This window comes from Felis catus, chromosome A3, assembly GCF_018350175.1.
Source record: "Felis catus isolate Fca126 chromosome A3, F.catus_Fca126_mat1.0, whole genome shotgun sequence".
NCBI classification, from domain to species: Eukaryota; Metazoa; Chordata; class Mammalia; order Carnivora; family Felidae; genus Felis; species Felis catus.
This window is the reverse complement of record NC_058370.1, coordinates 99,868,640-99,890,679: the sequence shown is the minus strand read 5'-3', so window position 1 is coordinate 99,890,679 and position 22,040 is coordinate 99,868,640. Positions and strand designations below refer to the sequence as shown.

Genomic DNA, 22,040 nt, shown 5'->3' with positions numbered 1-22,040 from the left:
ATGTCAAACAGAGTTTATGGGAAACCTTTCATAAAACCCTAGGAAAATAATGCAGGTCAAAACCAAACCCTCCTGCACATTTTCTGCTGCAAAGTATGAGCTCACCCTATTTTAAAAAGTTCCTGTTACAATTATGAGTATAGACAAGCACAGTATTTTCAATAATCATAACTATATTTTAAAAAATCTGTGATGGGAACCGTGGCTTTACAGCTTTACTTCCAGAATCCCCAAGTTCAGTTTTATGCTCAGTACAACCAAATGGAAGTTGACTCACTTTGTCTTAAGTAATACGAAAATATCAGGAAAATGTGAAGAACTTACACTAGACAGGTTGGACTGCAGGCAATAAAGCACTTTTTAAAAGCTGTTTGGGTTTGCTGCTGAAGCCTTTGAAGAGAATTACGTATTCAAAGTAGCCCTCTGCCCGTCAGCATTCACCTTCTACATCTTTTGTAGGGCACATCCCTCCAGATGAGGCCTTGGTATAGAAGCACCTCAACCTGCAGGTGAGTTTTCTCCTAGGTTGACTTTTCAACCTAGTTTTCTCCTAGGTCTGCAAAGATAACTTGTGGTGGGTGCAATGCTGTTTGTTTTCAAGGGGTAACTACGAAAGGGCCAAGGCCCAAGGGAAGGCAGTCAGCAGCAGCAGCCTGCCTGGGGCTGAGGTCTCCCTTTGGTCATAGCTGGCTTCCCACATGCTCCCTCTACTCACACTCAGAGGAGGAAAGGATGGAAGACACCAGCATAGGTGATGGGGACACAGGAGTACAAGGTCACCAAAGTGCAGGTGCAAAAAGCTAAGCAATACCCCCCCGCCTCTGCCAGGCCCGATTTGCCACCAAACCCTAGAGGAGGGGGTGTCTCTTAGGTCACAGTACTTTTTTTTCTTCATTTCTCTTGATTTAAAAACAAATCAGCAGGGAGGACAAAGTTCTCAAGAACAGAGAAATCAAATCTGAAACGAGAGCAACACAATTCATTTGTGACATTAATCTCCTTCCAGGGGAATACACCTCACTGCTATGAATCTAGGGGAATACAAGACCCTATAGGAGTTGCAGTTCAGGGAAAAAATTCAGAATTAAGATAAGCTGCCGCTCTAACATACAAAGAGCAATCGGTAAAATAAAAGCACATAAAATTATTTTTAAAGTCAGTTTGAAATCAAAGATATACTAGAAAGATACACACTTGGTGAAAGGAATATGGAAATCCTGGTCTCTGCTTTGTAGTATTTCTGTGTTGTTTTGAATTGTTTACATGTGCATTTTAATTAGGAAAGGGAAATGAATCCTTAAAGTCAATTATCCGGAAAGGTACTAGGCCAAGGCTAAATTGTGAAGTTGACCTACTGGGCTAGTTAGCAAAGGTGTTTGGAGCTGAGTGGTTTATTCTGTTGCTGGTATGGGCTATACATGTGAACTGCGTTACCTGTAGGGAGTCTTAGGAAAACTTACAGTCAAGCCACCAAGTACTATTTACCAATGTCCTGACTGTCCTTACATAGAAGGGGAAAGGAGGGGTGTGTGCTGGCAAGGCAGTGGAAATACCCTGTTCCCACTCAGGCTGCTTTTGGGGAGAATCCTGCTCAGCTCCTACTCTGTGGGGTGGAAGGAATGCTTTGCTTTCTGGCAGGCGTGAGTTGGCTGCACTTAGGAAATCGAGTCCACAGTTTAGTAGGGCTGATCTCTAGGGTTGGAGGCCTAGATGTTTCTGGACTCACTGGTATTCGGGGGGTGTAGTCAAATGCTCTGCTACCTAAAGCATGGCTCCACAGCATGTGATGTCACCTGGGAACTTCCTAGAAACGTAGAAGCAGAGATTCCACCCATATGTAATCAGTCAGACTTTTCATCACAATTCCCAGGGTGATTCATGTGCCTACTAAAATTTGTGAAGTGTTGGTTCGGTGCAAAAAGCACAGGATGGGTGCCTAGGGGGTTGCCATCAGGTCTTGATTTTGACACAAATTTGTAGTGGGAACTTTGGTGTGGGGGCGGGGAGGAGGAATCAGGTTTCTGGGCCTGAATTTCCTCTTCTGTCAAGGGAGGGAGCTGACTTACAGCACGTGGAGGTCTCTTCTAGCTCTCATATTGCAGACACGTACATATGGACATCTCTACTTTGTGGTCCGCAAAGGGTGGGGCAACGGCCATCGTGTCAAATGTAAGTGCTCTGCTGGGCCTATCTGAGACTGCCTATCCCTCCCACAGACCTGGGGCTTCTTTCCTTACCTTCTGGTCCAAACGTTGGTAATCACTGGCCTTTGGCCGTCGAGTAACTTTAGATCTTTTTCCTTCTAGCACAAAAGCAATAATCTGGGGAAAGGAAAATGAAATTAACAAGTGACTCTACAATGACATATCTCAGTCTCTGAAATCAGAGGTAATCACCTGGTAGTACATTTGTTAAGGACCCTGACAGTGAAAGAGTAGTACACCCACAAAGAGACCTCTTTAAGTTATGACAATTTTAAGGAGGACAGGGCCTCCAGTCACCTCAGAATCTTTTATACTACTAAGTATGAAGTAACAGATGGGAAGAAGACTGTTCTGGGCTTTGGCTTGTGGGAGTCTATATGATTTACTCAAGAGTACAAAGATCTGCCAACTCCTCCCCAGAAAGCTCTAGGATAAGACACTCCTTTTTTACTCACAAGCAATAATTATTTCTTATCTGCAAATGTACTTTTTCACCCCACACTTGCTCCACTTTAACCTTACCACTTTCACATCTACGGTTACTTTCTGGATGTAGAATAAGGAACACCTTTTTGTTAAACGTCTTCCCTCATTCCTTACAGTCATAGGCATATTGACAAATTGAACGCTCCAATTTTAACCAGGCTGTAGAAACTACTAAATTCTTAGGACTCAATACGAAATGCAATCATTTTGTCATCAGAGTGGTTGCTAAGCAACAGATATTACTGTACACCAAACATTGCTAAAGTAGTAAAAGATGAGTGTCTCCATGCAATTTCTGGCCATTCTTCTAATCAGAAACTCAACTGACTGTAGGAGACAGTCCCTGGGCTCTCTGCTGTTGATGTCAAAGACTATATAACCACTCTTTCTGCCATTGCAGACGGAAGGTAAAAGCTTGGGAAAGGAAACTAGAAATCATTCACCATCTTCAGAGTACTGTATTTACGAACTGTCAGGTACTCAGGTTCTCTAAGGCTGTAAAGGACCTAAGTTTAAGATTATGGGAGGGGGGGCGCCTGGGTGGCGCAGTCGGTTAGGCGTCCGACTTCAGCCAGGTCACGATCTCGCGGTCCGTGAGTTCGAGCCCCGCGTCGGGCTCTGGGCTGATGGCTCAGAGCCTGGAGCCTGTTTCCGATTCTGTGTCTCCCTCTCTCTCTGCCCCTCCCCCGTTCATGCTCTGTCTCTCTCTGTCCCAAAAATAAATAAATGTTGCAAAAAAAAATTAAAAAAAAAAAAAAAAAGATTATGGGAGGGGACCCCAATTCAGGTCAGATCACAATAATGTCCTTACTTAGCACCTAATACAGCAGCAGAGGGCACTCAAAGGTATCTGACACGAAAACAAATCATTTATAAAATGAGAGTAGAGAGCCGTAGCAGAATCTGAGGATAAACTGAAGTTTGTCTTAAAATCCCCAGTGCTCATAGGCAGATGAGTGATAGATACTGGCCCACACACCAAACTTTCAGGGTGGAGGAAATCCCATTCCTCTTCTTAAGGCAACTCTTGACTTACCTTCCGCTTGTTGTGATAGGCAATATAGAGGACAGCAACAAGTATGGCTGCGGTCACCAGATATGCAAAGAAGTGGCTGCTCTCTGCACTGGCACTTCCAAGACTGTCTTTATAAAGGTCATCATTCTCCCTACCCATGGAATCCAAAAGTGTTCCTTCACGGTTCTCACTGGAGGCAAGGCCGGGCATCTCTTTCTCTTCTTGGGGCGGTGAACCTTCAGGCTCTGTATCGCCTTCCTCAGCCTTCTTGGGCTCCACATCTTCTGTAAGCTCTGAAGACTTACCTTCCCTCTCCTGCTGTGGAGAAGTGGGGTCAGAGTCCAGTAATACTGTCTCCCCAGATTCACCTCTAGAAGCATGCAGAGAGGTATCTTTGTCAGCTGGTATGTTTAAGTCAGAATTGGGGGGTTCCTTGTTATCAGAGGAGGGGTTGGAGACCAGCTTGTTGGAGTTCAAGGACTGCTGCTGCAGCTTCTCCTTGCTAGGGTCATCTCCCGTGGTCTGGGGCTGGGGCTTCTGCTTGCTGGAGCCCTGTCCTGTGGACTGCGGTTGGGGCTTTACCTTACTAGGGCTGTCTCCCACGGACTGTGGCTGAGATTCCACCTTGCTAGAGCCATCTTCTGTGGACTGTGGCTGGGTATTCACCTTGCTAGAGCCATCTTCCGTGGACTGTGGCTGGGTATTCACCTTGCGAGAGCTGTCTCCTGTGGACTGTGGCTGGGGATCCACCTTGCTAGAGCCCTCTCCTGAGGACTGTGGCTGGGGATCCACCTTGCTAGAGCCGTCTCCCGTGGACTGTGGCTGGGGATCCACCTTGCGAGAGCCCTCTCCTGAGGACTGCGGCTGGGGATTCACTTTGCGAGAGCCGTCTCCCGAGGACTGTGGCTGGGGATCCACCTTGCTAGAGCCGTCTCCCGTGGACTGCGGCTGGGGATCCACCTTGCGAGAGCCGTCTCCCGTGGACTGCGGCTGGGGATCCACCTTGCGAGAGCCGTCTCCCGTGGACTGCGGCTGGGGATCCACCTTGCGAGAGCCGTCTCCCGTGGACTGTGGCTGGGGATCCACCTTGCGAGAGCCGTCTCCCGTGGACTGTGGCTGGGGATCCACCTTGCTAGAGCCGTCTCCCGTGGACTGTGGATGGGGATCCACCTTGCGAGAGCCGTCTCCCGTGGACTGTGGCTGGGGATCCACCTTGCGAGAGCCGTCTCCCGTGGACTGTGGCTGGGGATCCACCTTGCGAGAGCCGTCTCCCGTGGACTGTGGCTGGGGATCCACCTTGCGAGAGCCGTCTCCCGTGGACTGTGGCTGGGGATCCACCTTGCGAGAGCCGTCTCCCGTGGACTGTGGCTGGGGATCCACCTTGCTAGAGCCGTCTCCCGTGGACTGTGGCTGGGGATCCACCTTGCTAGAGCCGTCTCCCGTGGACTGTGGCTGGGGATTCACCTTGCTAGAGCCGTCTCCCGAGGACTGCAGTTGAGACTTCTCCTTGTTAGAGTTAACTCCCGTGGACTGTAGCTGGGGCTTCTCCTTGTTAGAGTCATCTTCTGTGGACTGCACCTGGGACTTCCCCTTGCTAGAGCCGTCTCCCGTCGCCGGAGGCTGCGACTGGCTAGAGTTTTCTAGCGGTAGGTCTACTGAAACAGAGAAACCAGTTGGCCCTGAAGAGAGGGAGGCCAAGAGAAGGGAGCCCTCAAAGCTAGATGAAACCGGGGCAACTGGCAAACGGGGGAGGTGGGTGATGGCAAGCGGAGGAGTGACTACGGCAGGGAAGTAGCGAGCTCAGAGAGCGACGCGGGGCGGTGAGGATGGTGGGCCTAGGGGTGAGAGTGGGATTATTTGGGGTGGGAGTGGGGGGGGGGGTCTTACCCGCCACTACGACGCTCAGCAGGATCAACGCAACCAGGAACCGCATCCTGCACTAACTGTGCTTCCGCCCTCCACTGCTCTCGCGAGACCCGCGCGTGCGCGCTCTTAGTGCCCTTGGCTCCGCCCCTTCCTGCGTGCGTCTTCCGCCGCACGCTCAGGCGAAGGGAGGAGCTTACGAAAAGGCCGGAGTGTGTCTGTCTGGTGGTTCCTCCCTTACCCTGTGCTGTGGTCCAATTCTTCAGTGCAGGCATCTAACAGTCTCCTCCTTTTCCAGGTTTCTTCTCTGCATAGCAGCCGCTACAAACATCACTCTCCTTTTCCTTCTCTCCCCTTGTACTTCCGAGACGATACAGGTCGAACAGGAGCTCCCTGGTCCGCGGGTGATCCCATGGGAGTGACGTCACTGGGGTTCGGCCCCTCTTGGCTCCAACCTGTGTTCACATTTTTAACTTCTCCCTTTCTCGTGGTTCTTTCGCTGTAGCACACAAACGTGCTGTACTCTGGTGTCTCCTATCTGGAAACAGACACCCATCCTGCCACCTTTGTAGCGGGAGTCTTCCCATCCCAAACCCTCTCTTTCCCGACCCCACAGAAACTGCTCTCCGAGGTCCCCAGAGATCTTTTCTAAAAAATACATCCTTTTTCTGGTCATGGAAGTTACTCATATTCACTGTAGAAAATTTAGTGAACCTGTAAAAAAATAGAAAACAAAATCGTTGTCCCACTCTTCCAGGATAATCACTATTAAAGTTTTAGTGTATTTTCTGTCTTGCAAACATTTAATATTTTTGATTAGGTAATATATTCTAATGGTTCAGAAATCAAAATGGGATATTAAAAAAGAGGTATACAAAAAAAAAAAAAGAGGTATACATTAGAAAGTTCTTGCTCCCTACCATTCTACAGGTTACCACTTACCTTTGTTGTGTTCCCATCTAGCGTGAGTTTTTTTTAAACAAATACAAAAGCATTCATTTTCTTTTCTGTCTTAATTGGTGTATTTTTTTCTATGCATATCCATTTTCCTCCAAGTTGATATTATTGGGTAAATAGTTTTGTATCCCACTGTTTAAAGTGCTGTTGTTTATACATTAATTACTGCTTGAAATCCTTTTTTAAAAAAATTTTTTTTTCAACGTTTATTTATTTTTGGGACAGAGAGAGACAGCATGAACGGGGGAAGGGCAGAGAGAGAGGGAGACACAGAATCGGAAACAGGCTCCAGGCTCTGAGCCATCAGCCCAGAGCCCAACGCGGGGCTCAAAATCACAGACCGCGAGATGGTGACCTGGCTGAAGTCGGACACTTAACCGACTGCGCCACCCAGGCGCCCCTTGAAATCCTTTTATAAACATTTGCCAGGCGAGCTAACTTAATGGAGCATGTAATCTAGTGGAGAATACAAATATTAATCAATTATTTATGGAAATTGTGTGAGTGTGTGTGAGTATGCATTCTAAGAAATGCCAAGAAAGCAAAGTGCCGAAACTGTGATCTCTGTTGAGAAAGGGACTTTTGGGCTGAGAGCCAAAGAGTGTATTTCCCAGGTGAAGTTGAGGGGAAAAGGTGAGCTCTCCTGGCTGAGTGTACAGTGTGTGCAAAGGTCTGGAGGCAGGTGGGAACATGACATTTCGTGTAAGTCTTAAAGACGAGGACAGGATTGCCAGATAACAGACAATAAGGAAAATGGCAGGTGATGAGGCTGGAGTAGAGCCAGATTAGGAGTAAATGATGTTGTCCAGGACATAAGTCTTTGTGAGACACAAAAGTACATCAGAAAATATTCCAGTTAACTAAGGTTGAAATGTAATCCTACCAAAAAATACTACAACCACCAGGGGAAATAACACTATAATAGTCTATTGAGTACAATCTTTAGGTTATATGCCATGTAGTTCTAGTCAGTTGAAAGTCTTCAGAATTTCAAGGAACAGTACGTGGCATAAATATAGTTTTCAGGACCAAGTACTTTGTTATTCAAAAACTCTTTAACATGCTTCTCAATGTTTTCCTGTTGTAAGAAATCTCTCTCACACACTCATTACTGAGGAGAGAATAAGAATCACAGAGAAGTGAGAAATCTTTTACCAAATTATTTCAGGAATGCGACTGTTCTGGCTAAAAGAAGTGAATTGATAAATGAATCTTTTTTTTTTTTAAAGATTTTTTAAAAAAGTTTTTAAGTAAGTAATCTACCCCTCCCTCCCTCAAAAATAAACATTGTTAAAAAAATAAAACTTACTACACAGCTACAGTAATCAGGACAGTGTGGTACTGGCATAAAGACATATAGATGAGTTGGATAGAATTCAATAGAGTCCAGAAATCAGCCTCTACATTTATGGTCAGCTGATTTCCAATAAGGGTGTGCTAAGACAGAAGTCTTTTCAACAAATAGAATAGTCTGGGAAAACTGTCTAATAAGCATGTGAAGAGATGCTCAACATTATTAGTATTACATACATATCAAAATCACACTGAAATACCACTTCATACCTACCAGGATAGCTATAATAAACAAAGAAAGAAAAACTGTGTTGGTAAGGATGTGGAGAAATTGGACCCTCATATATTGCTGGTTGGAATGTAAAATGGTGCAGCTGCTATGGAAAACAGTTTGGCAATTCCTCAAAAAGTTGACACAGAGTTAACCGTATGACCCAGCCATTCCACTCCTAGATATACACCCTAAAGAACTGAACACAGGGACTCAAACATACTCATATGTTCAAAGCAGTTCACAATAGCCAAAAGGTATAAAAAAACTCCATGTACTCATCAATAGATGAGCGGATAAACAATGGCTTGTATACATAATGGATTATTCAGCTGTAAAAGGGAATCAAATTTTGATATGTGCCACAATGTAGATGAATCTTGAAAGCATTGTGCTAAGTGAAATAAGCCAGACACAAAAGGACAAATATTAAATATTGTAGGATTCTATTTATAGGAGATACTGAGAATAGGAAAATTCATAAATAGAAAGTAGATTAGAGGTTCGTGAAGTCTGGGGGTCAGGGGGAGTTAATGTTTAATGAGTAGTTTGTGTTTTGGATGATGAAATAGTTCTGGAAATTGACAGTGGTTATGGTGCATGATGTTGTGAATGTACTTAACATCATTAAATTGTCCATTTAAAAAGTTAAAAAAGGGACGCCTGGGTGGCTCAGTTGGTTAGGTGTCTGACTCTTGATTTCGGCTCGGGTCATGATCTCACAGTTCCTGGGTTGACCCCTGCGTCGGGCTCTGTGTGTGCTAACAGCTCAGAACCTAGAGCCTGCTTCGTATTCTGTGTCTCCTCTTTCTGCCCCTTCCCCGCTCATGCTCTGTCTCTCTCTCTCAAAAATAAACATTAAATTTTTTTTAAGTTAAAATGGTAAATTTTATATTATATACATTTATAATAAAAAAAAGCTATGTCTGAGTAGGGTAAAACAAAACAAAACAAAAAAACAAAACAAAACAAAACAAACCTGGCAAGTACTCAAAAAGGTAAAGGAAGACTGAAGTATTTTAGCAAAGCTCAAAAAAAAAAAATAAATAAAAAAGGAAACATATTTGGATACATGCTACAAAGTGGATGGCCTGGAGAACATTGATTTAAGTCGAATAAGCCAGGCACAAAAGGACGAATGTTTGATGATTCCACTTACATAGACCATTTGGAATAGGCAAATTCAAGGAAATTTGTTGGAAAGTAGATTAGAGTTTACCAGGGGCTGGGGTGGGGGGGGGGGGGAGTAGGATGGAGGGGGGTTATTGCTTAATGGTTATGTAGATTGTTTGGGGTGATGAAGTTTTGCAAATAGTGTTGGTGGTGACACAACATTGTGAATGTAATGAGTGCCACTGAGTACATTTACAAATAGTTAAAATGGCAAATTTTTTTTTAATTAAAAAAATTTTTAAATACAAAACCACAGATTTTTAAAATGTTTGTTTATTTTATAAGAGAGAGGGAGGGAGAGTGTGTGTGTGAGCAGGAGAGGAGCAGAGAGGGAGAATCCCAAGCAGGCTCTGGCACAGTCAGTCCGGACCTGATGCGGGGTTCAAACCCATGAACCATGAGATCATGACCTGAGCTGAAATCAAGAGTTGATGCTTAACTGACGTGAGCCACCCAGGCACCCTTAAAATGGCAAATTTTATATTACATATGTTGTACCATCACAAGTAGAAAAGGGAATGAAGTACTGAGACATGCTACAACATGGATGACCCTTGAAAATCATAGGCTGAAAGAAGTCAATGAAAAAGGACCATGTGTTGTATGATCCCATTTATTATTTTTTAAAAACTTTTATTTATTTAAGTGATCTCTACACCCAACATGGGGCCTGAACTCATGTCCCTGAGATCAGGAGGCACATGATCTTCTGACTGAGCCAGCCCCCGTATGGTCCCATTTAAATGACATGTGCAGGGGTGTCTTGGTGGCTCAGTTAAGCATCGAACTGTTGATCTCGGCTCAGGTCATGATCTCACAGTTTGCAAGTTTGAGCTGTACATTGGGCTCTGTGTTGATGGCGTGGAGCCTGCTTGGGATTCTGTTTTTCCTTCTCTCTGTGCCTCACCGGCTTGTGCTCTCCCTCTCTCTCTCAATAAACAAGCTTAAAAAAAAAAAAAAATGACATGTCCAGAGTAGACAAATCCAGAGACAGAAAATAGATTTGTGGTCGCCTGGGACTGTGGGGGGTGAGGGGAGGAATTAGGGATGCCTTCTAAAGGGTTTGCGGTTCCTTTTTGAGGCGGTGAAAATGTCCTAAAATTGACTGTGATGATGGATGCACAAGTTTGAACATACAAAACCCACTGAATTGTATACTTCAAATGGGTAAATCGCATGTTATGTGAATTAGAGCTCAATAAAGCTGTTAGACAAGAAATTAATGGTGGTGTTAGGTATCATGCAAAATGACAAAGGCCCCCCTTATATCTTGGCAATTATAAGATAAATGAAAATAAAGATTCCTCTCTTTGGATCTCAGTTATTGATGCTGACTGGTCTCTGTACATTTGAGGCTGAACATTGGGTTGCATTTTTCTGTCAGGCATGTTTTCATATTCTCCCCTCCCCGGGCCCCACAAAAATCCAGCACAGGGCTTGGTATGAAGATGGGGGCTTGATTCAACAGAAGGACTAAAATACTCAGAAAAGGTCTTGCAACTGCAATTTTATTTTCTTTTGTGAAAATAAACAACTGGAAGTTTAAATTGCTCCAAAAAACCCCATAAAAACAAAAAGAAATACACACAGAAGAAGCATGTGAGGTGATGGGGGGAGGGAGGAGGGAGTTTCGACCTTTGGCAGATTGTGCTAGCACTGACCCAGGGGACAAGAGCCAGGCCTGGGGGCCAGGTCTCGTCTGCCACTCTGGGACCAGGAGAAGAGGTCTGGACCGGTGAGGGGGTGGCACAGAGACTTCTTCACCAAGGAAGTGGCAGGCACCTTGAATCCCTTTAAATGTGGGGGAAGAACCATTTCGGAGGACCTCTCTTCCCACCAAAAGCTGGAGGTTGTTGGGTTAGGGCCCACTGAGGAAAAAGGGATGCTGGTGGAGACAAATCAGGCAAAGGTGGCTTCTCACGTGATGACAGCCTTACCCTGGGCAGAGGACGGAGATGAAGGCAAGAACTCACGGAGCTGAGCAAAGGAGAAAAACTTGGTGAGGGAAAAGAAAATGTCCAGGAGCGCCATCTAGATGAAGAGGCAGCAGGCTAGAGGCCCAGCGATGGCCACCATGCGGACTGGGAAGGGAGGGGGGCACGCGGGAGCGATGAGAACAGAGAGCAGGGCAGAAAGTGAAAGAGGTAGAGAGAAGGGGGTCTTCTGCCCAGGCCCATCCACCACTGCACATACAGGAAGAATAACACGCTACTTTTCAGTTCTCTTTCTTTTAAAGATTTTTTTTGTTTTGTTTTGTTTTGTTTTGTTTTTTAAAAAAGCCTTAAGATCAGCTACTGGTTACATCTACAAAACGTAAAGTGCTGTTGTTACCAGTCACTTTACAGAACAGTCCAGAGTGGTCAAATATTGACCAATAAAGTTTCCTTTTTTTTTTTTTTTTCCGTTGTTTCTTCTGAATCATTACTACTCGACGAGTCACTTGACAGCCTGCATAGGTCAGGGGGCAGCTCAGTGGGCAGACTTGGTAACCAAGGAAAGAGGCTGGGCCTGGAGGACCGGGAGGGCCTGGTGGGCATGGAGTGTGGTGGGGAAGGAGGGGGGGGAAGTCAGCAGAGCTGTGGGCAGGGACCCAAGGGGGAGGGGCCGGGAGAGGAGTGGGGGCTGGCTGCCCATCTGGCCAGAGGAGGTGGCTGTCGCCTTAGCGGACAGGAAGGCGGCCGAGTGTAGAGCCAGCTGGGCCCGGCTCTCCGGCTTGGTGGTGAGGGAGAGGGGCTGGGCTTGCTCCGAGTGGGTTGCAGCAGGGGCAGCAGGCGACGCCAAGGCCGCGGAGGGGGTGGCCGGGGAGTCGAGCATGCTGCCGTGGGAAGAGGCAGGGCTGTCACACGACTTCTCGGGGGGCAGGTACTGAACACATGGCTTCTTGCTCTTGGAGGCCAGAGCACCTACGGGGGAAAAAAGATACACGAAAGGCTGAGCAGCTAGTGGCCGTGGGTGAGGCGGAACACAAGGATGCTCAGTGGGAGGGGAGGGAGGGCCTGAAATTACATCTGAGGCTTTCAAGACCAGGAAGCTGCATTCAGGGACACCTAGAGCACGGAGAAGGGGCAACGTCAAAGTGACAAAGACCTATTCAGCATCTGATAGCAGGGAAAACAGCTCGGTCTATCGCACCGTCACCTTCCTTGCCTAAATCTTACCACTGCGGGAGACAGGTCTCCATTCAATGTGCCTTAAAATCTCTGCCTTAGGGTGCTATCAGAGAGGGCACAGCACCTGCTAAGCAGGGAGGTATACGGTGGGTTGGGCAGCACGTACACACTTTACTTATGTGTCCTCATACGTAAACGAATGTACAAATTATATAGACGAAAGAAAAGAAAGAGAAAGGGAGAAAGAAGAGAGCAACAGCATGTTGGTACCAGCTGCTCTACACTTGTCCAGAGGTGTGCATGAGGTGGGGGGCACAAGGTGAGGGGCATGACCTAAACGCCTCTCACCACATGAGCATCTCCGTGCCAGGTGTGACCGCAGTGTGAAAAGACAGAGCACATCATTTTGGCACAAAGCGGTCCCCATACCAAGCAAACTCGTTCGGGGTTCGACCAACCAAACCTTGCAGGAAACCTGCTTCTATTGGATTCACAAATAGGTGGCATGCCGGTCTCTGCTGCGCCCCCTTCCCGACTGAATTCCAGAGGTCATTTCAAATATCTCCAATTTTTACCTTATACATTTATTTGAGAACCCTCAAATAAGATGCAACTCAACTGAACTGAATGCCTAGGCTTTGAAGTGGGAGAGTGCTGGGATCAAATCCTGCCTCCGCCATTTAACAAGCAGAACGACTGGGAAGATCCAACTTCTCTGAGCCTTTTAATCTGCCATCTCTAAAAAGGGGATAATAATAACACCCACCTGGGTATGCAAGAGGCTCCCAAGAGGCAGAGGCCCTGAAAATGGCAGCTATTATGAAACAGCGCTGTCGCTGTACCCTTCAGAGAGCCAGGAACAACCCACAGGCAGGCGCGAGTGTGATGGCGGGAAGAAGAGCCAGCGCCCTCCTTAGGACTCACCCTCTGCCTCTTGGACTTGCTGCTGGGACTGTGTCTGTGACAGCTGCTTTTCTCTCTTCCTCTTCTTTTTCTTACCCTGAAAATTATGGCCAAAGAAAGGGGTAACCAGGGACAGCTCTTCAGGGGGACAGAAGATACTGCCCATACTGCCCTTGACCCTGGGTGAGAAGCTGGGGGTGGAGGGGAGTCACTCAGGTCACACTCTCCACAGAAGCCTCTGAGGAGCCTTCCTGGAAGGTGCCTTCCCTTCCCCATTCGATTCTTCCCCCTCCAACCCAGTGTCCTGGCCTCCTTGGAAGGCCTCACCCTTCAGTGCCCTTGGGCACTGCTCCAGTGTGATTCTCGATCTTTTTTGAGGGCACTCAGGCCCCACTGAAAATCTAAGGCAGCTCTGAGGCCTCTCACCAGAAAGAAAAAAAAAAAAGCAAAGAAGAACAGACATACAAAAATCTGTCTTGTTTCGAAGAGTTATTAGAAATGCCAGCTGAGGTGGCTCAGTCGGTTGAGCGTTCAACTTTGGCTCAGGTCATGATCTCATGGCTCATGGGTTCGAGGCCCACGTCGGGCTTTGGGCTGACAGAGCAGAGCCTGCTTTGGATTCTCTGTCTCCCTCTCTCTCTGCCCCTCCCCTGCTTGTACTCTCGCTTTTAAAAATAAACATTAGAAAAAAATGCCAGCTGAGGCTCATACATTGTTCTCCAAGCCCCAGGTTCAGAACCCTTGGCTGGTGACACCCTTGCCACCAGAGCCAGAACATAGCTCGTACTGCACTTTGACTTATGGACTCGAAGGCTGAATCCACCTCAAACGAGAGGGTACAGATTTACCTCGGTCCATAGGACGTCAACACCATGTCCTTGTTGACCTCCTGAGAATTAAAATGCGTTCCTTATTTCTAGAGCAATAGAGCCTTCTCCCTGGCCTTAAGTGTCCTCTATAAATGCAGCCACGTCCCCCTCCCCGCTTCCTCTCGCAGATGCTGCCGTCGGGGCCCGAGGGGGCACGTACGTAGTTGTCCCGGGCTGACCAGGTCGGGTAGAGCTGGGAGTGAAGTTGCCGCTCCTTCCGGGCCAGTTCATAGTACTTGGCCTGTTCTTCTCGGGACAAGTTGTGCCACTGCGGAGAGAGGGTCAGAGATGACGGGGAGCAGGAATGCGGGGGTCGCTGACCCGCACAGCCTGGAGGGAAACAGCGGATCCTACCTTTCTTCCCAGGATTTGGTTAATGGCCGCGCTCTCCTTCAGGGTGCACTCGGCCACCACCTTGGCCCTCATCTCCTTCATATATAACATGAAGGCATTAAGAGGCTTCTTCACGTGGGGTTTCTTTTCTTCCTCCTTTTTCACCGTGACTGGTGATTTCCTGGGGAGTCACAAAGCTGTCGGTTAGCAAGAGTCAGTGGTCACCCTGTCACCCGACCCGCAATCCATGCCCCTCACGAGTGCCCGCGGGGAGGAGGGATGACCAGCTGTCATCCATTCAAGTTGCCACGGCTGCTTACAGCCCCCGAGTGTCTTCCACAAGCAGCCCTCAGCCTTGGGATGACCTCAGGCCATAGTCTATGAAAGGCTCCTGAAGAAGGAGCAAAGGAGCTGGTGAGAGCCCCCTGTCACAGGTGATAGAGAGGAAAGGGGGCAGGGCGCTTTGGGCAGAAGCAAGAGGGAGTCTCCCCGCCATGAGGCGTGGACTTTGGCTTTCCTGCTGTCTTCATGGCTCAGTGGACACAGCACAGGCCTTGCTGGTAGTCTCAACTCCGCTACCGGTCAGCTATGGACCTGGAGAAAATCCTCCCTTAAGGGCTCACGTTTTCATGCGTAAGGGAGAGGGGGAAGGAAGCCAAAAGCATTCCTAGGTCCTCTTTCAGCCTCTAAATCCTGTCTGTAAAACTCTTCTCACTGTGAGAAAAGATGTCTGAGAGGGTGGGGACACAGAGAGTCAAAGGGAGCAATTCCTAGGAGAAAGGGTATGGCTGAGGGAGGCTGCTGGCTGCCTGCTAAATGCCACCAGGGAGAAAAATAAATGGCATCTGCCGCTCGGAGACTGGCCACCGTCCCATCCAGGCTGCCTGATACTCACGCGCTCACGGCGGGGCTCAGGCTGGGGGGTGCTGGCTCCTGCTTGACAATGGGGGAGACGATGGCGGGGTGGGGAATCCCTGAGGTGGGCAGACCAGGATGGGCCGGAGCCACCATGTGAGGAGAGAACCGACTGGAAACCAGGCTGTGTATCAGGGGGGAAACAAGTGACAACACGAGGGTTCAGGCTGAATGCTTGTCACCCGGCAGAGGACCCGGTGGCTGCCTGCCTTTATGGCAGAGCTCGGTAAATACCTCTGCCACGGCAGACTTTGAGGAATGGAAGCCCATTCACTGACCTCGACGGAACCAGGTTTGGGAAACACCCAACAAACCTCCCCTTCCCACACAAACGCACAGGACTCCTGTATTTCGTACTGGACGCAGGTAGGATGAAAATCCAAAAGAAGGTGTGGCGGGTCAGAGGCCAGTGTCCGCAATGGGGAACCACACCATATGCCGTGGGTTCCACTTCCTTTGTGACCACAGGTACCATTGTCAGGTAGATCCGGCCCCTGGGACAGGAACCCCCTTTGCTGTTCCCTCTCCTGACATCACTTCAGGAAACACTAATCATCTCCAGTCTCTGGCTTCAGTGCCACAAAGCCCAGCAGGTGGGGGGACGTGTGGGGATGCTGAGTACTAGGGCTTTGAAATTCTTCCCTTAGAGAGATGGGCAAAGAACGAGCCGAGTCTGTGGTCTCCATTCCGACCATACAGTATGTGCGAGGAGGCGCCTCAGCAAAGAGGGGTGGGGAGAAAAGGTGAGCCCGTGCCTCCCAGTTTAGCCAAGAGAAAGCTTTTCATGGTCACAAATGACAAGGACACGAGTAGAGGACCGTTCTCTGCAAGGGAACTTCATGCTCACAGCCCCCAGTCCCGGGACTCACCTGGACATTGAGGCGTTCATGGCGAGGGCAGGGTAGGGGTGCCGGAAGCCACCAGGAGGAAGGGAGTACATGGGCTGTCCTTGCCTATAAGGGTCGGGAGCACGGAAATCTGGTCAGCATACTGGTTACAATGGGACTGTTCAGGACAGGGAAGGAGAGGGGGCTGGAAGAAAGGATGAAAGACAGAGGGCAGGAAGTAGGAAGTAAGAGTGGGGAGCTAGCTGCCCAAGGGAGAGAAGGGAGGTCTGAGCCGTGGGCTTTGATGAGAGAGCTCCACTGTGGGAGGTGGGGGTGCTGCACACAGATCCCGGAGCACGCTGGAGGTACAGGAGGCCGAGCACAGCATGAGGAAGAAGGAGGGTAAGAAAGTCTGCTAGTTTCCTTACTGCGGGACGAGCCAGCCGAGAGGATGAGGGATTTGTCCGACAGCTCCAGGAGACAGTGGGTAATATGGAGACAGCTCAGATGGGTGAGGGGGCCGGGGGATTCCTGCTTCAAAGAGACATGTGTCAGACTGTTCCCTGGCCCTACCAAAGCACCTTAAAATAACACCAAATGGGAAGTCCCTTGCCCCATGTCCCCAAGTGTGCTGGAGCACGGAAGGCCTTTCATTGTCCTTGCCTTCTGTCATCTCTCCAGCTCTGCTGGCCGGTGAGTCAAGGACATATTCAAGGAAGGCAGGACAAACACAGCCAGCTCTCTCTGGCTACATGGATCCCACCTATCAGCAGGAGTAATTTCCAGCTGCTTACATAGGAGTCATCCAAGAAAGGGGCCAGAAATCTTGGACTGAGAGACCCAAGACATTCTCCGGAGTCATCAGCTAACTACCCCTTTAGAAAACCTGCCTCATTCATGGAGAAGTAAACTTTGGATTTCTATTCCACTTTTGTCCTCCTCATTATTTGTAACTTACAGTAACTTTGATTTCCTTAAAGAGGGGTTCCAAAAATACTTTGAGCCACTGCAACTCTGGGAATTTGATGAAGCTATGTTTCCCTAAGATGGACAGTTCTGGTGAGCAATTCAAAAAAAAGAGAAGAAAAGAAAAGAAAAAAGAAAAGAAAAATCCAGCTCGGCCTTACCGCTTTAAAGCTATACTTAGAAGTCTGGCTAGATTGGTAACTCTATTTGAAAATGTTCCGTGTAAGGCAAAGGTCTTGGTTTAGGAAGGCACAGCCTCCAGCCGGGCTAGAGTTCAAGGTCAGTGAAAAAGATTCCCACCCACCCCCACTTCCAGCCCATTGCACCCCAAAGTATTAAGAGAGTCTAAATAAAGTAAAGAATCTATGGCAGAAGAGTGCCATCTCCTTACTGTGGAGCCAGGCCCTGACACTGCCTCATAGAATTTCCTTTAATCCTCACAATGCCTCGATGATGCGGAAGGGACACAGGAGGTGTGGATGAAAACACTGAAAGGGCTAATGTCAGTAGGCAGGGTTATGGGCTCTTGGGAGTTGAAGACATGACCTGAACCCAGGGCTGCCGATTCCAGGGTCATTATGTTCCCTGAGAAGACAAGCCTGCCCCACTGGAGCTCTCTGCACGGGGGCCAGCCTGGGCGGCAGATGACTCACCTGTCTTTGGATCAATCTCTGGGGAGAGATGTGTGGGAGGGGAGCCAGGGGAGAAGTGGTCGTTGCTGTAGGTGATGAGGGGCGTCAACGGGTGCATGTGATGCGGGGGCTGAACAACAGGAACTTTATTAGACTGAAAGAGAGAAAAAGACTAGGCATAGTTACCAAGGAGACAGAGAATACAATCCGCTGTTATTTACTGTGTCCAATATGTGCCAGGTATTTTCCATGCAATAGCGCATCCAGCCCTCAGACAGCCCTGGAAAGAAAGTAGCAGTCTACACAGCAGGGAAAGAACCAACAGAATTAGAGGAGGGATTACACCCACCTTCACACATACCTACTCTTTAAAACAACATATATTTACTCCATGTATGCTGTGCAGTACAAAATGCTATATATAGGTGATTGAGTTATCATCTGCGCTCTGTGTAATCTCAGTGAAGTTTAAAAGGTTCAACACACCCTTTCCAAATAAATTTCATAGAAATAGTAGCTCACAAGCTCAAGTCTGAGGCTGGGAAACAGACCAGTGGGGAATTGTCACCGTGAGACCTCATGGAACCAGCTGTCATGTTCAGGCTTTACAGACACAATCCAAGAGCACTTAAAACAGGTCTCCCTGTAGCACTTCAAACACAGCTAACCTAATTACCACATTTCCTTGAAAACACCAGCACATGCAAGAAGTACCATTATTTTATAGAACTGTTAAGAAGGAAAAAAACCACTGGCATGCCACTGACACATCCTGATTTCTGAGATTTAAAGTGGGAAAAACCTGTAAGTCCTAGAATTGGTGAACTGAATTAAATTGTTTTAATCCAATCTGAGTTAACAATCAGGGTTTTATTATAAAAAAAAAAAAGAGCTACAATTTATTGAGCCCTTCACTACAAGCACAGGGCTAGGCAATACCTCTATTCCTTATAACCTAGCAAAGAAGCTGTGATGACCCCATTCGAGGGATGAAGAAACAGCTCAGAAAGATTAAGTGGCTTAGCCATAGCCAAGGACACGGAGCTACTAAATGGCAGAACTGGATTCATGTCAGCCGTTTAGAGCTTTAACAAACCAGAGTGTTTTCTCTGGTCCTACCTGCCTCCCCAAGAGCCCAAACATATATCTGCCAGAAAGGACTGACATACATTTTCCTGCATAATAAGGGAAATGAATTACATACAAGTGGAGAAGAGATTTGCTCTGAAAAGAGATCTGCAATATGGAGGATGATCTGGAGGCAGCCCAAGGGCTACGTTTCCAAACTGCTGTCTTTCCATTTGAATTTTTCATTTCATAGACTCTGGGAGCCCTTTTTTTCTTTCTCACAGTGCCCATTTGGTGCTCCTAATGCAAATCTCGATCCGTATGTCTATATATCCGTGTGCTGACAGGTAGTCTTGCTCTATTTTCAGTAGGCTAAGCAGAGAGAAGAGGCAGAATACTGGAGCAAGGTCCCCAACCAGGAGAGTCCAGCTCCCAGACCCGCCTATGCGAGGCAGAGAGTTCAGACTGTTCATAACCCACACCACTAGGTGGCGCTGGCACATGACCAGGTGCTGTGGGTCTGGAACCACTTCCTATCACCTCTCAATCCCAGTGGGCTCAGTTGACTTTTACCTATAAATTCTAAAATCATTTTCTTACTTTTTTTCCTGTTCCCTGACTGGCTTTTGAAGGTATCTCTATGTACACGAACAAACAGCACAAATAAGAGTATAAGAATTATTTTAAGGTCAGATTTCTTGGAACCTAATGTATTTAAATGGTGCATTAGGGTTTCCTGGAAACAGCTTTGTTTAAAGGATGATTTTTTGGTATCATAAAAGCAACAGAATGATTACTAAAGTAATAGTAAATGATAAAAGAATCACACAGAATGATTACAATTAAAAAAATACATAAATGCTATGTTAAAAAAAAAAAAAAAAAGACAAGAAACCCACCAAAATGTAAGCAGTAGGTATGTCTGAGTGGCGGAGTTATGGGTGATTTTGTTTTTCTTGTTTCTATTTCTGTATTTTCCAACTGTAATTACTGTCTATATAAAAAAGTACACTTATGATGAATCAAAAAAAAAAACCCACAAATTGTATTATAAAGCATTTAGAAAACACAACCACACTAGCCTAATCCAGCCCCTATTATCATTTTGGAATATCTCCATTCATTTCTACTTTGTGTACATCTGGTTTTTTATTTACATTAATTTACATCATTTGTACCAATTTTTAAAAAATTTTTTGAATGTTTATTTTTGAGAGAGAGAGAGAGAGGGAGGGAGGGAGGGAGGGAGGGAGGGAGAGAGAGAGAGAGAGAGAGAGAGAGAACGAGTGGGGGAGAGGCAGAGAGAGAGGGAGACACAGAATCTGACGCAGGCTCCAGGCTCTGAGCTGTCAGCACAGAGCCTGACGCGGGGCTTGAACTCACAGACTGTGAGATCATGACCTGGCCACTCAGGTGCCCCACCAATTTTTTTAAATTAATGTTTTTTTCAGCTTTTCTGAGGTATAATTGACAAATAAAACTGAAATCTATTTGAAGTGTACAGTATGATTCTTTGATATATGTATTTATGGACATCTAAAAATACTTAACAGTATTGTGAAATCCTGACTGCCTATGTACTGGTGAGCCTGACCTCACCAGAAGCTTGCAAACAGCACTGAATAGGTAGCAAAGTACAAAGCAGAGAAATGTGAATTCCATTAAAAAGGTAGGCATCCTCACTTAAATGCTCTGAAAGTTATTACTGGTTCCCATTAGGTGGCATCATTGTCCAGAAAATGGACTGGGAGGTGGTGGGTTCACAGAAAGAGAAAGGAGGGTAAACTTTTCCTTGATCAGTCTGGAAGATGTGGCCTCTGGGCCTGATAATTGAGAATTGCCTCTCCAAGGAAGGTTCTCCTTAGAGGCTACTGTTCCAGTAAAAGTTCCCACTCTTTTCTCCTCTCAGCCGCCCTCAGTGGCAGGATGTCCACAGCACAAACTCAGGCCAAGTGTAGGAATATCAGGAACCACTCTGCACCTCCCAATGGAAAACCTCAGTACAAATAGTGCGCACAGGCGAAGCCATGGGGTTCACTTAGCACAGTAGCTGAGTCCAGATTTACCTGAGGAAGACTTTCTCACAGCCATTCAGAAGGACCTGAATCCTTCTGCAGTCACGTAGACCCAACCCTTTTCCAGTTCAAGTCCTTCTCGAATGTTTTAATCTGTTTCTAGAGTTGGTCCAAGCCAAAGTTCCTTAAACTCTGGGTCCTTGAGGAAGCAATGCCTCCTCTCCCACCATTAAAGACTAATTTCAAGTTTAAAGTAAAGCTAACGCCACACAGCCCTAGCACAGCCAGAGAGACCATCCCTCCACAAGGTCCCTTTCCTTCAACTGGTCATTGGAGACGTCCACAAAGCCTCCTGGCTCCTATTGTTCATTCACTATTGTCTTTTCTTCCCGATCCTGATTTCAGAGATCAAAAGGATAAGGTTTCTTAGATCAGGCAAAGATGAGTCTTGGCTTTGTGGTACCACTCATAAGCAGCACAGACTGGCCAACAGACTGCCCAGGAAAGGTACTGAGAGTTCCAATAGGTTGCTAACTGTATCTGATTTTATGTATTTAAAAACTCTATTCTATCTCCATCCATTTGTCTGTTTACTGATGGAAACAACCTTCTCTGTGTGGGCTGGAACTGTGTTCAAGAGACTATGCCTAACCACAGGGCTCGGGGGGGGGGGGGGGGGGGAAGAAACTGGAATAATTGCTAAAATATCAGCCTATTCACAGTGTTGTAATGCCCTTAGGGAGGAAGAGGGTCTGAAGTGGTCATGAAGGCCGGAAGAGGACTGGTTTCTCCCAACGCAGGGCTATCTGCTGAGAACAGTCAACTGCCAAAGAAAAGAGGATTTCCAAGGACTTGCTGGCCCCCGCTACAAAGTTCAGTGTTAACTCCAATTCTAACAGTGACAGACGATCAGTTGGGCCAGGGGTCTCTAAATTTTTTTTTTGACCACACAACTTAATAAAAAGTGTCAGTTCTACCATGTTTTGTTTGTTTGCTTATTTGTTCCTTTGGTTTGTGTTCTTAGTAGTATTTTCAATCTAAGTTTATTGCAGGAATCTTTCAAAGCTACTTGTCCATTTCCTCATGGGTTATTTTACTTAAAACTAGGTAATTTGCGGGGCGCCTGGGAGGCTCAGTTCA

The 22,040-nt window shown here is 47.0% G+C and overlaps 2 protein-coding genes across 8 annotated transcripts in view; both read right to left on the bottom strand.

Moving 5' to 3' along the window:
* Positions 1–152: 152 nt before the first annotated feature.
* TGOLN2 (trans-golgi network protein 2) lies at positions 153–5,977 on the bottom strand. Of its 3 annotated transcripts, XM_045054496.1 has the most exons (5): positions 5,593–5,977; positions 4,288–5,360; positions 3,727–4,020; positions 2,238–2,321; positions 153–958 (listed from the first exon to the last, which is right to left on the bottom strand). In XM_045054496.1, exons 1-5 carry the CDS (start codon positions 5,636–5,638, stop codon positions 953–955), a joined length of 1,503 nt encoding a protein of 500 aa, XP_044910431.1. In that variant the 5' UTR covers positions 5,639–5,977; the 3' UTR covers positions 153–952. The 3 variants fall into 3 exon arrangements, with proteins under 3 accessions (XP_044910431.1, XP_044910429.1, XP_044910430.1); XM_045054494.1 differs by having other exon boundaries at positions 3,727–5,360; positions 5,593–5,971; XM_045054495.1 differs by having other exon boundaries at positions 3,727–5,357; positions 5,593–5,970.
* A 4,776-nt stretch (positions 5,978–10,753) lies between these two features.
* TCF7L1 (transcription factor 7 like 1) overlaps positions 10,754–22,040 on the bottom strand; it is a 157,806-nt gene continuing 146,519 nt past the window's right edge. For 3 of the 5 annotated variants that reach the window (XM_045054490.1, XM_023251821.2, XM_045054492.1), the window contains 8 exons: positions 17,839–17,971; positions 16,648–16,753; positions 16,262–16,345; positions 15,373–15,516; positions 14,499–14,658; positions 14,305–14,412; positions 13,297–13,372; positions 10,754–12,165 (listed from right to left, as the gene is read on the bottom strand). In XM_045054490.1, the coding sequence (XP_044910425.1) occupies positions 11,732–12,165; positions 13,297–13,372; positions 14,305–14,412; positions 14,499–14,658; positions 15,373–15,516; positions 16,262–16,345; positions 16,648–16,753; positions 17,839–17,971 (1,245 nt within the window). In that variant the 3' untranslated portion in view covers positions 10,754–11,731. The remainder of the gene's footprint in view (positions 12,166–13,296; positions 13,373–14,304; positions 14,413–14,498; positions 14,659–15,372; positions 15,517–16,261; positions 16,346–16,647; positions 16,754–17,838; positions 17,972–22,040) is intronic. The other 2 variants (XM_045054491.1, XM_023251822.2) reach the window with 1 other exon arrangement.